The sequence below is a fragment of the Anser brachyrhynchus genome (genome assembly GCF_964034855.1).
Source record: "Anser brachyrhynchus genome assembly, chromosome: 4".
Taxonomy (NCBI): Eukaryota; Metazoa; Chordata; class Aves; order Anseriformes; family Anatidae; genus Anser; species Anser brachyrhynchus.
The window spans coordinates 38,637,319-38,652,472 of record NC_137698.1 but is presented as its reverse complement, the minus strand read 5'-3'; the positions used below and the strand labels follow the sequence as shown (position 1 = coordinate 38,652,472).

Below are 15,154 nucleotides of genomic sequence, written 5' to 3'. Positions count from 1 at the left end.
GACACTACAATTGTGATATTCAAAATGAGAAAAAGGTTGGTTATTCTGACACGTCTCCAGCAAAACAATGGAACCATTTCTTTCAGCTCTCTATCAGCAGTGACTCAGAGGATAAAACAGGAATACCAGTCAGCATGGCTTCAGGAAAGTAGGTTTCACCAGAGAGCGCCATGGTTTTCTTACAGTAAGATTATTAATTCAGTTGGGACATGGGAGCAGTGCAGTTATACTGTGATTTTACAAGGCTTAGACTAGAGAAAAACTTGGTATTAGAGAAAAACACTAGGTATATGGAATGAACAAACTGTGTATTAGGTTAAAAAGTACATACTCACAGGTCTCGAAAGACAGTTAATGAGCAAATATCAGCAAGCTAAAGGTTTTTTGTTTGTTTGTTTGTTTTTAGGATTGTGCTGTGGAGATCTGATCTTAGTCAAATACTGTCCAACATTTGTTTCTTGTGATTTCTGCTAATATGACCTCCTTCACAAGAAGATGGGCAAATGATACTGGCAAGCTAAGTACTAGAAGGCCAGGCTAGCCTTTACAAATTGCCTGGTGAGATGGCAAGAATCCACTTGCTCTCATTTCCATTACCCTTCTGTCCTTAAGAATCTATGGGAGACTGACTTCTAGGGAGCAAATGTTGGCATTTATAAAAGGCAGGCACTGCATTTGAACTCCAGTGCAAATCTTTTGAAGAAAACAATGTTTATAAGTCAAACACAGCAAAGACAGGCATTCACTATGTCTCTGTTAGTTGTTCAGCAAGCGATCCTCAAAGTGTCAGTCATTATTTCCATTCCAGCTTGTTTCCCCTAAAATCTAGTAAGACAGTTCTGTTTCTGGTATACTTTCATACAGTGAATACAGATCTGTAGACTTTCTTCTTTACTTTCAGGTAGGCTTAAAAAAAAAAAAAAGCCAAAACCCAGAACATCAACAATCTCTTTTTCTCACTATCCCAAAGATAACCTTCAGGAAAGTAGAAAATCTCTTTTACTATTCCAGCAAGAAACACACCTTTTCACTTGGAAAGGACGAATACTATTACATTTCAGAAATGTTCTCTGGACACAGATCTCCCTTTATCCTTCACATGCAAAAACAGACTGAGCAGATGACGCTTCTTCAATTCATAAGACGAAAACAAAAGACAGAAAAGAGAATTTGAAGGTAGTTCTACCAGTATGGTGTCATTTCTCCTCTTCATTCACATCCCTCCAATTTCAAACAACATAACTAGTGGTTTCAATAAGAACGATAATTGCAGCATCCTCACAGTCGCATGCAGGCAAAGAGCTGCAGTCTAGTTTTATTTTTCTTACACCCACAGAGAATTCTGTTTTGTTTCGACCTCTCATTACTCTCCCTCCCTCACTTGGCTCCAAACATCAAATTCTCTCTCAGCCATTCAACATCTATTCCATTTGGCTGCTTTCTTCTCTTACCATTATGCATACATATTGAACAGCTGGAACCAAGAACAGGCACAATTAATGATGCTGAATTTTTCCAAAGAAAATGTTTTCACTTTTCCCCAATTTTAAATTACTTTTGGTTTAAAAAAAAAAAAAGGAAAGAAAGAAAGAAAGAAAGAAGACTACCATTAAACCTTACAAATACCTTCAAAAACTAAATGGAACATTTTAGGTTAAACAAAGGTCTAAATTTTTAGAGAGAAGTTTGTTTTAGGCTTGCTTTTATTTCTTAAATCACATACAAGTCTAAGAAAGCCCCTGTTCCACCTTGGTGTGAAACCAGTTTCTTTCACTATCACACAGGAAGCACAGAACAGCAGAAGACCTCTAATCCTCAGATACCTTAGAAGTTACCAGCCCCAGGGAAAATCTGTGCTGATGCCTGTAGCCCCAGCTAAGCAAGAATGCAAGAAGCATCCAGGAAAAGATGAGGCTAAGGGGCAACACCTGCCGCCTCCTCACAAGCTAATATCCAGTTCTAGGGCAGATTAGGGTATGTGGGGCAGGGCTAGGAGTGGGGATTTCCAAGCACAAGCCTGACCAAGTGGAGAAAAGTAGGGCATGAGGGAACACTGGCAGCAGGACGGAGACCTGCTGAGCGCAGATGGGTCAGGACCTGAATACGGATTTTACGGTCGGTCCCACAAAAGCGGTCTGAATTACCTTCTGCCTAACACTGTAAAAATCCCCTCCTTAAAAATCCAAACCAATATCTGTTTTGTGGCAAAAGAGAAGAACACCCCACCCAGTGCTCCTTTGAGGAGAACAGCCTGTAGGATAAAATCGAGGCACTCGCATTGCGGGGCGTATGCTTCGATCAGCTTCGGCGCAGAGGGGGTACAAGCACCAGCACCGGTCCTGGTTCACGTGGTGAAGCGAAGGACTACCACCTCTGACAGGAATAGTTTCAGTGCTGGCATTGCAGAAAGCCTTCAGAGAAATTCCACTTTTACTGGACGGTGGTTTTGCCTGTGAGGCTGGTCAGTGAGCACTCTGCCTGTCCAGACACCGAGCTAAATGGCTTCCTCTCCAGCTGCTCACCTTTCCTTACAACAGCACCTGGCTCAGCAACCCCAGGACACAAACCCCACCACCAGTCACTCACGGACACGTTCACAGGACAGCCACAGGCTAGTGACCTCCACAGTGTCCACAAGGTCCCAGCTGAAGTGACAAAATGGCGCCTCTCTGAAGTATGCTACGTGATCGAAGCCATGACTGCGCTCTGCTCATTAACAGCAGAACGGCCAAAATGGATGCAGGTTTAATTCATGTATGTTGTGCATGTGCATACAAACACGCAACGCCAGCCATGCTCGGATTTTGAGGAACACAGAAAATAAGACCAGGCACTGTCTTTCATACATGCCTGATGTTCCCTAAATCACCTTTTGGGTCCTGAGCATTCCCCTGCAGTAGTCACCTGTCAGAAACACACAGTCAGTGCTAACCATACGACAGAATAGCTGGAACTTTTTTTCCCCTTGAATGCCATTTGTTAAATCCTCACGATTATTTAACACACACACACTTTTACAATTCTATGTCAAAGACCAAAACTACAATGAAAGCAGAAACAATAAACTCACTGAAAGATACATTCCCCTTACGCTCAGAAATGTGTTTTAAACTGAAGGGTTCAATCTCCTTCTTTTCCACACATGATCTGGCAACTCTGACCGTCCACATCCTGCAGCTAGTACTAGAATCAGATAATCTGCATCAGTCTGGATTCAACGCAAGAATTATCAACACATCTTTTTACCACCTTTGCAAAACCAATCAGTTTCTACCAAGCACATCTCGCAACAATAAAGCATTCCAGTTTTCCAGAGAAATGCTTTTCGGGGAAGCAGGAAGGGAAGGAATGAAGAAATACTTTATAGTTAGAAATCCATTTTTTCAACTTTCCTTACCAAACAAAATCCCTTCTGGGTAGACAAGTGGGTTTCCCAAGTCGTGAAGGGACCTTACTACATCTACATGCAAGCAAGAGCCTCCTTCATCCCAACTGGGTCACTAAATGTGAACTGCACATATTATATAACAAAATGGGGTTTTGTCTTATATTTCTTCTTTACGAGAAAGAGAAATTACTTAATATCTGGTCTTGGCTTTGGAAGAAAGTCTAGTTTTATCCAAACATCTAGTTTTTTCCTACATTAAAAAAAGGAACTGAGTGAGATTAGATATATGAAATCTCAACTTCCTGTTCACTCTGCAGAACTGCAGGGAGATAGTAACATGAATTTCTCAACTTATGAAATGGAGGGGATGACATTAACTCTTTCACATAAGCAGTTCCTCCTCTCAACTGTTTGATGATCTTTGACTTCAACAGATTTAACAAAAACAAAGAAAAGAAACTATAAAGCATTAGACAGCCTGGCCAAACATTACATGCCTCTCAATTACAACCTGACAAATCTGTAGCTCAGATTACAGTGAGTTTTATGTCATTATCACAGCATTTCTCTAGATAAGTCGTCACAAAAGGAAGAGGCTTCAGACTGGCGATTTCTAAAGCAGTAGGCAAGCTGAATTAAAACAGAAATACGAACCCTTGAGCTGTCACAACACATCCTGAACCATAAACAAAAGGTTTTGCAATTCATTTCAAATAATATGAGATGGCCTCTGACCTGGCAAAGCTCCTGCTCCTCCTATTGGTAGATTCCCAAACTCTATGGCCTGAAGAAATGACTTTTTTTTCTGTATTTCTACATGCATTACAGTGTGAGTCACAGTTAAACCATGCTCAGGAGGAAGTACTCCTTGTAGGTGGCGTGGAAACAGCTGAATTCGTAAAATGATGTTACACTAAAACTATCAACCAACAACTCTATTAGTGTACTATTATATCAGAATTCCTGACATGTTTTGGTGGCACATAACTTCTGCGAAGGCATCACCTACTTTGTGAACTGATTATTAACTTTAATTCTTTTTAAAAAACCTTAAAACAACATTCAGAAGATTTATTCTCTAGCTTCTCCATTACACCAGCGTGCAGATCTTTACAGAGCCTGCTCAAGTAAGAATACCCAGATGACCTAGGTGGCAATAGGGCTGCTTGGTGTTACTATAACCATTATTCAAACCAATTATTAACTCATTCTAAACTATTCCACAAGCCTAGCAGCTGCTACACCAGAGGTTACCATAGAATACAAGCGAGACAGATGCCAAGTTAGCCTCTTGATGAAAGTAAGTCAGAAGACTCTACAGATTTACAACATTATAATACTTGAGGTTGCTGAAGACTTCTTGAAAGTCCTGAAATAAATCATCTAATTTCAGGCATGGTTCAAGAACCACTAAAAGCATTCAGTTATGTTTACTTCTTCCAATGGAAACCAAAGACATTAAGCACCCAAAATGCCCTTCCCTTTGTCACCTGAGCCAAAATGCCAAATATGCTGTTTAAAGCTGGCTAGATCCTCACCCCGAGAGGAAAGGGCCAACCACTCCATCTTTGTGTTATAATGGTAACTATCCTGTGGAAACTAAGCTATACAGTGGTTTGGGATCCAAAATCATCAAATCTTACATAACAAGAAAAGGAAACAAACTTCCCAAGGAGGAGAGTAACTTCAGAACCAAAGCTTTCCAAAGTGGCCCTATGCACTCATCAGTAGAAGCACAGGGAAAGAGTGCTGGTTCAGAAAAACGGTCATTTAACATTTCTTAAATATAGCGCAACATCATTTCAGTCATTTCACAAAAATGATTAAGCTCCAATATCACATGAAAATCCAAGAAGCACCTGCAATGACATTCCATACTTTCCAGAAGAAATAAGATAAGGAGACCATAGAAAGAGTTATTAAACCTTTATATTAGACAGTTTTTGGTTGCCCGCGTATTGCATATTCACACTTACCTGACCGAGGGAAGGAAGTGTTGCATATGCCATGGGCTGGTTCATCATTCCTTTCTGCTTCATGATGAGCATGCGCTTCTGTTCCTCGCTCAGGTGTGCCATCTGAGCTTGCATCTGGGGCTGCTGGGACTGCTGCTGCTGCATGTATGGCATCATGGGGTTCTTGCTGGGATTTGCCATTGGCGGGGTCATCCTCTGGCTCAGCTCAGCATTGAAGTGGGTCAGAGGTTTGGTGTTGCCATAAGAAAGCATATTGGGCTGTTTGCTTAACGAGTTTGTGCCCAGGTTATTTGGCTGCTGATTGATCATATTCATGTGATTCTGAGGGAGGTAGTTATTAATTGTGGTCTTCTGTGGATTGTTTGCCATAGGAGGCACTATTGGGTTTTGGTTGTTAAAGGCTTGGGGATACATCATTGGACTATTTGGTTTGTCTGCGCTGAAAGGTCCTCCATACGGACTAGATGGAGGGCCGACGGGTGACCAGCTTGAGGCTTGATTTGGATGCTGCTGCTGCTGTTTCTGCTGCATGAGCTTGGCTCTTTGCTGCTGCTGTGCAGCCATTTGCTTGAGCTGCTCAGCTGGAGACAAGTCTGTAGTTGGCATATTCACAGGCCCAGGCCCTGATCCTGCCACAGTTGCTGCTGCTGGATTCATAAGATAGCCATTTCCAGATCGCGTCTGAGTTTGGCCTGGCGTGAGGGCCTGGTTGGGAGTTTGAGGTGATTGAACAACACAGTTTGCTGGTGAGCCCGCCTGGATTGGAGCTGGTGGAGCGCTGGATACGGAAGTTATACTAGAGGCTGTGGAAACATTTGAGAACGGAGGACCAGAAGACGAAGGCCTCACCTGGGGAGATCCTAATGGAACATGAGCAAATGGGGAATGAGATGGATCACTTTTAACACTTGCACTCTCTTGAGTCTCTGTGGCAGGCCTGGGGAATTCTGGCTCCTTCTTCTCTTCGAAGTCTTCATTGAACAAATCCTGTATGTCATCTTCTGGAACAGTGTTCGCTAGTTCATCTATTAGCTCCTGCCACTCCTGATCATTCAGATTAATGTCCGAGAAAAGCTTATTTTGATTTGAAAGAGATGTTTCTGAAGTATCTATGCAGGTAGGGTCATCCAAAGGCTCTTGCTTTAGCTCCTTGTTCTGCAGGATGTTAAAACCATCGTCTAGCTCATTGCAACCATTAACGGGGAGCTTTATCTCTGAAAGCCCGCCATTTTTACTCAAGTCTTCTAGCCCACTACCGTGAGTTCCACTGTTCTGCAAGGGCAGGGACGCTTTCATGTCAAGCTGGTGAAGAGGAGAAACAGCAGGCAAAGGCAAATTATTAGGCAAGCTGTTGATTGCCTCGATGCCTGGTACATCCTTCCGTATCCGCTTGCTGGTTGGAGAAAAGCTGCCATCACAAACTCCATTCTGCTGCTCTCCGTTGATAGGTGAACGTGCGCCTTCCAACTTCCTTTTCACCGTCTCTTGAAGCTTAAAAGAAAACAAGAGAAAAAAATATTAACCAGTTGCAGAGACAAAAAATACTGCTGATGAGCCTTGTGACAGGTGCTTGTCACTAAGACGTCTAGAGACAGCAAATTTTAAAACCTAATTAGGAAGTTTCTCTGATTTCATTTTTATGCCTTGATCAATTTGAGAAGACAGATTAAAACAAAACAAACAAACAAAAAAACAATAAACCAACACTCCCCCCAAACCCCAACACACCCTGGCCTTGAACAGGAGAGCACAGACCCACAGTCACAGAACTGTAAAACATGTCTGTACACTCCAAACTACCCAAATTTTAGAGAACAAATGGAGTATTCCAACTTTTTTGTGCCTAATACAGTCATGAAACTTTTGCTTTCACAAAACACCCAATAATGTCTTCTGACAGTTTGACCCCTTTAAGGAGTCTTAAATTAGATGTTTAAAAAATTAATCACTAGAATTTACTATTTACTATGAAAATCTTTTTTTTAATTTCTATAAATTTTTTGAAAAATACCTGCAATACAACTGATTGACTACTTGTATTGAAACGTGTTGTTGACACTAAAATTTTTGGAGAAAATTCATTAACATCGTTTCATTTGATTAGCTCTCTGTTCTTTGGCTGCAAACATATTGAGAATCAGTTTTAAATGAGGAAAAAAATATATCTACTCTAAAAAATAGCAGGCAGTTTTCACGATGCTAACGCAATTAAAACACAAAAAAAGGCTAACAAAGAAGAGAAGCTAGGAGCTAACATACAAGAAAAATAACTAATAGAAATGATAACAAAGCAAGACAAGTCCCAGAAAGCAACCAAATTAGCTGTATGAATATTATAAAAAATAATGTGTTAATACAAGCTAGGTTAAAAGACGAATATAATTTAGGTTAAAAGAAGAATACCAAAGCAATGTTACAATCTTCTACCACACCAAAAGTTAAGTTCTCTGCTTTATGTACCAGGCTAAAAAAAGCAGCCCTCTTTAGCTAAGGCAAGAAACAATAGTGGGGAGGAGAGGAAGCAAAGAGGTCATAGCTCTAGCGAACTCCTTCAGGACACACTTGCATCCTTGATACTAGAACAATAGAGGACAAAAAAATGAAAGATTTTATCAATTTTTAAAGTATTTTTACTGGTATGAAAATCCCAGACACTCGGCTCCCACCCCTGCCCTAACCTAGAGGTCCTCAACCTTCTTTCTTCCCACAACCCAGATCCCATTTATTTCTCCTGTCCCAGAGGGCCTGCTCCCCCCCTTTCATCCCGTGAGTAGAACAGGCAAGCAAATCCCTATCTCGTCATCTCATCCCCATTTAGAGGGGGAGTCTGTGAGAAGGCTGCTCCCTTCTCTTTCCTCTCGGTCCTGTGTGCACTGTTTGATGTACGATGCAGAAGGACAGGGCCTGTGCACACGTGGCTACGGTCCCAGCTGCGCATGCGCGGGATGCTAAGCTCTGTGCTGGTCCTCTGCAGAGATGTGGCCTTCCTAACAAAGCCGCCTTAATCAGAAACTGTGCGAGCACACCGGGCTGCACAGCATGGAGCCTCACAGGCAGAGGCATCTCTTTCCCTTCTCTCCATCCCACTGGAGCAGCAACCTCACAAGGCAATTACCACCCGTAGGTAGTCTGTGCCAGCTAACAGTGATGTGGAAGGTAAGGCAACACCCGAAGACCAGTGTAAAGGAGAAACATCAAATCCCACATGGAGGCATATAATACTGCTCTCACCTCCTCCGTCCCCTCCCCTAAAGACCTGTGCTAAGCTGAACACCGCTGTACAGCACTGCAGCTCCCTGCTGCTTTTTAACCAGCATCATTGGCATGTGGCAGAAAACTTCCGCCAAGCCCCTGAGCTTGTTTTACCGATCTGTGCCTGGCCCTGGCTCACACCCTGGGGACAAGGAGAGGACGGTGTGGGTGTGGAGCAGTACCACTTCGTGGACAGGAGAGCAGAGTCGCTTCCGAGTTCCCTTTCTTCAGAACAAGGGAAGAAAATCTGCCTTCAGGTGCAGGTGTGCGGTAACGCAGTTGATATAATGGCTTACAATAGCATATCTAAGTGATGTCCCTCATGGGCCACTCACCCAGTTAACAGTTCTCTACTGTCCTCACTCCAGTCCCAAGCAGTCTCACGAAGAAGGCGCTATCCCTCTTTGCTTCCATGTCAGAAAAGCAGCCACTGAATGGCTGCTAAGTTCAGTGGCTGAACTTACAGGGTTCAAAGAAACATCCAAAGCTTCGCCCCGAGACCATACTGGCAAAATGGTAAATGCTCATACCAAAGGACCCGGAACAGACTTCTGGTCACGAAGAACAGTCCACATAAGAAAGAAACGCCTTCACTTGTCTTAATAACACACCAGGGATTAGTAAGAGTGATTATTTCCTGAGAAATATAACAAGATTGACTCCGTGTGTTTCACATCAGTTTGAAGGCATCCCTTACAAAATATGGGTAAGAGCGATACATTTTCAGGTTTTATATCTTTTGCTAATTTATCCTGAATCCAACACCTTATTTGTACATGAATGTTTACCAAGAGAATCAGAACTATCTAGTGGCAAATAACCAGCCCTAAAAATACCAGCTCCTAAAGATTTAGTCATGCTCTGAAACTTGGATGTCCCCCTGTACAAATATACAAGGACTTTAGCAAAAGTAAAAGCAGGCCTAGTATATAAATATTAGTAACTGTGTTTATTATGTATTACAACAAAAAGCAGCTTTAAGATGGAAACTATTTTCCATCAAATATCAGATGTACAGAAATCTTGCCGTGTTGCAAATGAAAACAAAATGAAGCCTATTCTAAGTTTCTAGCTCCGCATTGTTCTCCTTCAGATCTTTTAGGATATTGGGGGCTAACAAACACTAGAAAAATCTAATCTCTTTCTTCACCAAACAACTGTAGGTAGGCAGAAACATAATACAAAGGTTTATTTGAAGGGAACAGGCTGTAAACAAACTTTGCAGCTGGGGAAGCATCTTAGCTCCAGCATTTTGGAGGGGCTGGGGGCCTTAACAATAGATGCATCTCTTTTAGGTACCACACAAACATTCTCATCAACTTGTTTCAATGCAAGTGTTCATTTTCATTCCTTGATTTCATTCCTGACAACCATGTCAACTAGTGGCTGGCTTGAATATCATACGCTGACCATATGCTGGCTAACAGCTTAGCTTACTGCATCAGGATTCCAGTGTCTTGGAAAAAAATCCCAGCACTTCCCCTTCCCTCTGTAAAAACAAAACCTGAAGTAAAATATTCTCCTGTAAAGCGTCTTCCACTTCCTTCTAAGAAGTAGCATACGGCTCGGGCAAGTAACTGACAGCATGTATCGTGAAGATATTAGCAGCACCTTAGAGATTTATAGGAGAAGACTCTTGATGAATAAAATAAAATACAAATAAAAAGCTTGCCAGGTTCATAGGCCTTTAGCTTTATTTACACAAAATATTTGGCCAATGGAACCGCATTTCAAAGCAGGTTTCTGTCCCAAAGCGGAAGACAGGGTGAAGCAGGACTCGCTGTTATTTATATGCCTTTGGAGAAACTCCTGTTGCAGAGCAGGAAAAGGTCAAACTTTAGTGTGTTGACTTGTTAAATGACTCGACTGGGGTGGATGGACGAGGACGGAGGCTGTGCACACAAACACACAGACGCATGTGGACCCAAAAGGTCTCATCTAACCTGTCCTGAAGTTTTGGGCAGAGCCGCTCGGACATGCCACAGCATACCCAACACATAAACAACGGAGCGGCGAGGCTGTCGGCAGAGCTTTCGTCTGCTGGGAGAAGCTGCTTCGCTTCATCCCACCAGCAGCAATTCATTTTTCAAAAGAAATTAGACCAAGGTGCTGTTGTTATAGCAACAGTCAGAGCCACTTACCCGGCCCCATCCCCCTGCTCACGCTGACTTCAGTGGGCAGCTATTTCAATTATGTATGGGGAGTGACCAGGACGGCGGCTGTTTAGTCCTTTTATTGCTCTTTCAAAAATTAAAAAAAAAAAAAAGGGAAAAAAAGGCGCAGAGACTAAATCCTCTGTCTGCTTGTTGAGGTTGAGCACAGCTAGCAGCGCCTAGCACAGCTCCACATCCAGCCGATGGCCAGAGGATCTGCGAGCCCACAGACCAGGAGGCTGGGGCTGCTTTTGCAGATGCTCTCACCCGGCAGCTGGGCAGCGGTGCTGAGAGCTGAGACCCAACCCGGGCCCTCCCAGCAGGATTTCTGCTTTCCCTCCCATCAGTCTGCCTGCCTCGGCACCTCTTCTCCCAGGTTTTCCTGAGCTTGCCCCACCTTTCTGCTCCCTTCCTCCCCTTGAGCTCGCCAGGGGCTCTGCCAAGCACCCCACCTCAGCCACCTCCAGCCCGCACCCCAAAAGCTGCAGCAATTCACCCCTGAGCATCTTGTGCTGCACTCAGACAGTACTTAGGCAGCTTAGTGTGTGTCCCAGGGGTTGCTGGCAAGTGACACTAAGCAATTTGATTTGACCCGACAGCTCTCCTAAGCAGAGACATAACCACCTCACCTGAGATCAATAAGGAACAAGCAGCACCGCCGTTTGCACGCCCCAGATCCAGCTTCAGCACCCGAAAACATTCCTCACCTCCTGCTCACCTGCCCCTGCTGGGCCACTTCAGAGGGACATTAAGGAGTCATCAGTGCCAAAGGGCACCACAGCCACCTCTCCTGACCACCTTCTGAGGTCCTTCAGCTCCATACTGGCCTCTTAATAATCTTAATTAATCTTGCTGCAGGTGTCATGCTGGGGAGAGCAATACAGCCTTTCAAACGCCAGAGCTGACCTCAGACAAAGGGCTGGGCGAAGCAGAGGCGGGGGACAGGGCACTGCTTCCAACCTTTGGAAATGCTCTGTGCGCCCAGCCGCTCCCCTACTACTCGAGCTTCCTCACCGCACCGAGGCCTGCTAACTCACAGGGTGAAGCCTGACAGAGCAGATTGATTTCGGATTGCAATTGCTCACTTACAGCACATGTTGTGCTCCTCCACGCTGGGCCTGCCCAGCTCCTGTCGGCCACTGAAATGTCTCAAACACAGGGGAAGCTCCCATCGTGAAATCCGTTTGAAGCCGGTACAGCCTTGATCTGCCAACCTCGCCGGTAACCTGTGCAGCTCGGCAGGTTCACTGAGGAACCTCTGCTGCGTGAATGAGGTCAGGCCTCTGCCTGTTATCAGGTGGCTTGGGGCTGCTGGAAATGCCATCGCCCTTGGTTTCACAAGCAGTCATCAGGAGAGCAAATCACCCGCAGTAGGAGTAAGGAGCACAAGCATGCTCAGGGCACTGGTTAAGCCTGAACGAGCCAGCAGTGAGGAAAACGATCCGTCTCCTCGCTTGGTAGCCGGGTCTCTGGGACAGGAGGAGTTCCTATTTCCAGCGGCTGCCTGGATGGGAAGCAGGTAGCACACAGGGCCCTCGCCAGAGCTGCCCATCCGGCCGTCAGGGATCACGCTGGGAGGTCAAGCACAGGACGGGGAGGAACAGCAGCAAAAAAGACCCTGGATTGGAGCAACGCGGTGACAGCAGCAGTGAAGTCAAAGCAGGCCAACGCCGTGACTCTGCCCACCCTCAGCCAGCGAGGTGGGGATGCTCGCAGGGGCTGGAACAGGCAGAGAAAAGCAAGAAGCAGCAGGCGCTTTCACCAGCGCTTCCAGAGAGGGAAGAGCAAGAGAAGGGAAGGAGACACGTTTCTGTGGAGGTGGGAGAGAGAAAGAGAGAGGCCTGCATCTGTGCCTCCCCCTGGACTCCACCATTCTGCCCGATCGCAGTGCAAAGTTTTGTACTTCCATTGCTCGAGTCGTGGGATAACAGAGGACTTCCAGCCCCGTGCATATTAATTTCACCAAAATCAAGACAAACATCTTTACCGGTGTTTACTGCACTCTTCTAAACCACCCCATTGCACTGCTGCAAGACAGACATTTTTTGCTGTAGGAATTAACAGAGTGGAGAGTACCTCACTAACGAGGCACGCAGGGGTGGAAAAATATATACAAGTAGTGGAGAAATATATACAAAACATACAACTTCGCTGCTCAAATTGTGTACATCTACAACAGGCTGGGAAAAAACAGCTGTGCTCTTTCTGAAGACATATGTGCACGTATCTTATGTATCAATTCCAGTTTGCCTTTAAAATATTTTCCTTTTGTAATTTCTGTCTCTCCCACCGCGTAACTCCAACTTAAATATGAATGCAGAAATGCTAAATGACACGCTTTGAGGAGATTTGGAGTGCAGGGTCCCCGGGGAGGCTGTTGAGTAAAACACAGGCAATGGATGCAATTAATTTTCTCAATGTGGAATTATTGGCAAGTTTAACTGGACTTCAGAGCACAAATTATTTCATGGATGAAATGCTGTCATCATTGTCAGCAGCCTTCCAGCCTGAGTGCACGATCTGCATGGCTTGCTCCTCTTCAGGTCCCTCCAATCTAATCCTGCTTTAGCCCAACTGGGTAAACACTGGCAAAGCAGTAACCTCATCACGTACGGAGTGCCAGCACTCCTCTGTTTGTGCAAAAGTCTTAATGAAGGTGCTAAGAGCCTGAGTGCTAAACTACTTAGCTGGCAGTGCCTGCTCCCGTCTCTCACACAGCACAGCTGAGCTGCGCTCTCCCCGCAACTGTCCTCGCAGACGGCAGGAGCTATGCTTTCAAAGCGTGTTATGAGGATTTAGCCAGGCAGCCTCTAATTGACTTGTCTGGGAGTTGTGCTGATAAATCTCCACCCTTTGAAAACATACCCAATCTGCTTTGTATCTGGACAGGAGAAAAACTAATGATAAAAAGCAGACCCTGCGGATTATTAAAGCTATACCTCCTGAAGATCTGCAAATGAAGGTACAAAAGAAATGCAAGAAGCTCGTATTTAAAACTAAGCAGCAGCAAAGCACCACAACCAGCAGCGTTGCACGTGCTTGGTTTTGCACCACGGCTACTCATTCCCTCCTCACTAGTTCTTTAACCTGCTATGTGACACTACAAACTGTCTCCTGGGGAAAATCTTGCCCCGAATCATCCTGGGATGGGCACAAGTCCTAGCCAGCTAGCTCAGTGCGCTTGTGCCACCTTGCCTGCCTAGTGAACTGGCATTCGGGACATTGTACTCTGTGAAGGAGCAGCAGCTCTCTGCCCCTGCCTCTGCTTCCCTTTGTCATTAAGGCAGTGGTAGATACGAGCTCTGTTTATGACTTCAGCATCAAGGGACTGAAATCTTGCCTAGGCGCTGTGAGGAAAGAGCCCCTTCTATGTTTAGAGCAAGCGATTTACCTTCCAGTTGCATGCAAAGTACCGCCATGGTGCAATCTACATGCATAATATAATTATCAAGAATATTCTCAGAGAAATGCCGAGGAAGTAAACAGAAGAGATGAGGGATGGTGGAGGGAGGCATGCCACCACTCCTCCGTTCACCCTGTTGGTTTCTGAGGACTGTGAGCTCCTATTCAACCTCCGGTATTACAGAAGCCAGTCTAGCGTATGATCTGCAGAAGACTCTCAGCAAGCTATCAGAAGGCTGAACTCGCACCGTACAGTTGTCTCCCTTTCATTTTGCTGGTATGTTAACTCCCAACAAGCACCACCTCACCTCGACATGGTTACTTATTCCGTAGTTGCATGAAGTAGCATCAGGAGTTCCTCACAACAACACGGGATAAGTAATTTCAGGGATTCTTCCACACGACTAAGTTCAATTCATGGTTTTCTAAGCAAAATGTTCGATACCATCAGAAAAGAATGGGAATGAATGTCAAGTAGTCTACATACTGTACCTGTTCAAGCCCACACGTTAGTCACCTTTTTGGGTTCCACCACCGTAAAATAACCTTCCAGTGGAAAATAAATTAGGATCATAACTAACAGATTCAAAATGGTTAATTTATCCCAGAATTTCTCTCCATAAGCCTGTCTCCTCTTCCCCAGCCATCCCCTGCACCTGGCTTGTGCAGCTTGTCTGAGGACATAGGTGACCTGATGACTTCTTTGCAAGGAGAAATACTTTTGAAGGACTGGAGGTTATCTACGTACAAGTTAAAGAAGTTAACAGAGCAGTAGGCCTTGCAAAGGAGATCCAACCATGATGGGGGACCAGGGAGAGAATCTTTGGCATGCTGATGAGGTAATACTACAATTCTTCCAAGTCCTAATTCTCATTATGCTCCTGAGCCATGTCTTTCAGGAAACAGAAAAAAAAGAAAAAAAAGAAGAAACATGGGACAGATGGGCCTGAAAGCAGAAGCGTGCTAAGGTACAGGCCATTAAA

General features: G+C 44.6%; 1 protein-coding gene across 16 annotated transcripts in view; it reads right to left on the bottom strand.

The window, feature by feature from the left end:
- The window catches only part of MAML3 (mastermind like transcriptional coactivator 3), a 273,944-nt gene that overhangs the window by 77,050 nt on the left and 181,740 nt on the right, over positions 1-15,154 (bottom strand). For all 16 annotated transcript variants that reach the window (XM_080590960.1, XM_080590970.1, XM_080590973.1 and 13 more), the window contains one exon: positions 5,365-6,855. In XM_080590960.1, the coding sequence (XP_080447086.1) occupies positions 5,365-6,855 (1,491 nt within the window). The remainder of the gene's footprint in view (positions 1-5,364; positions 6,856-15,154) is intronic.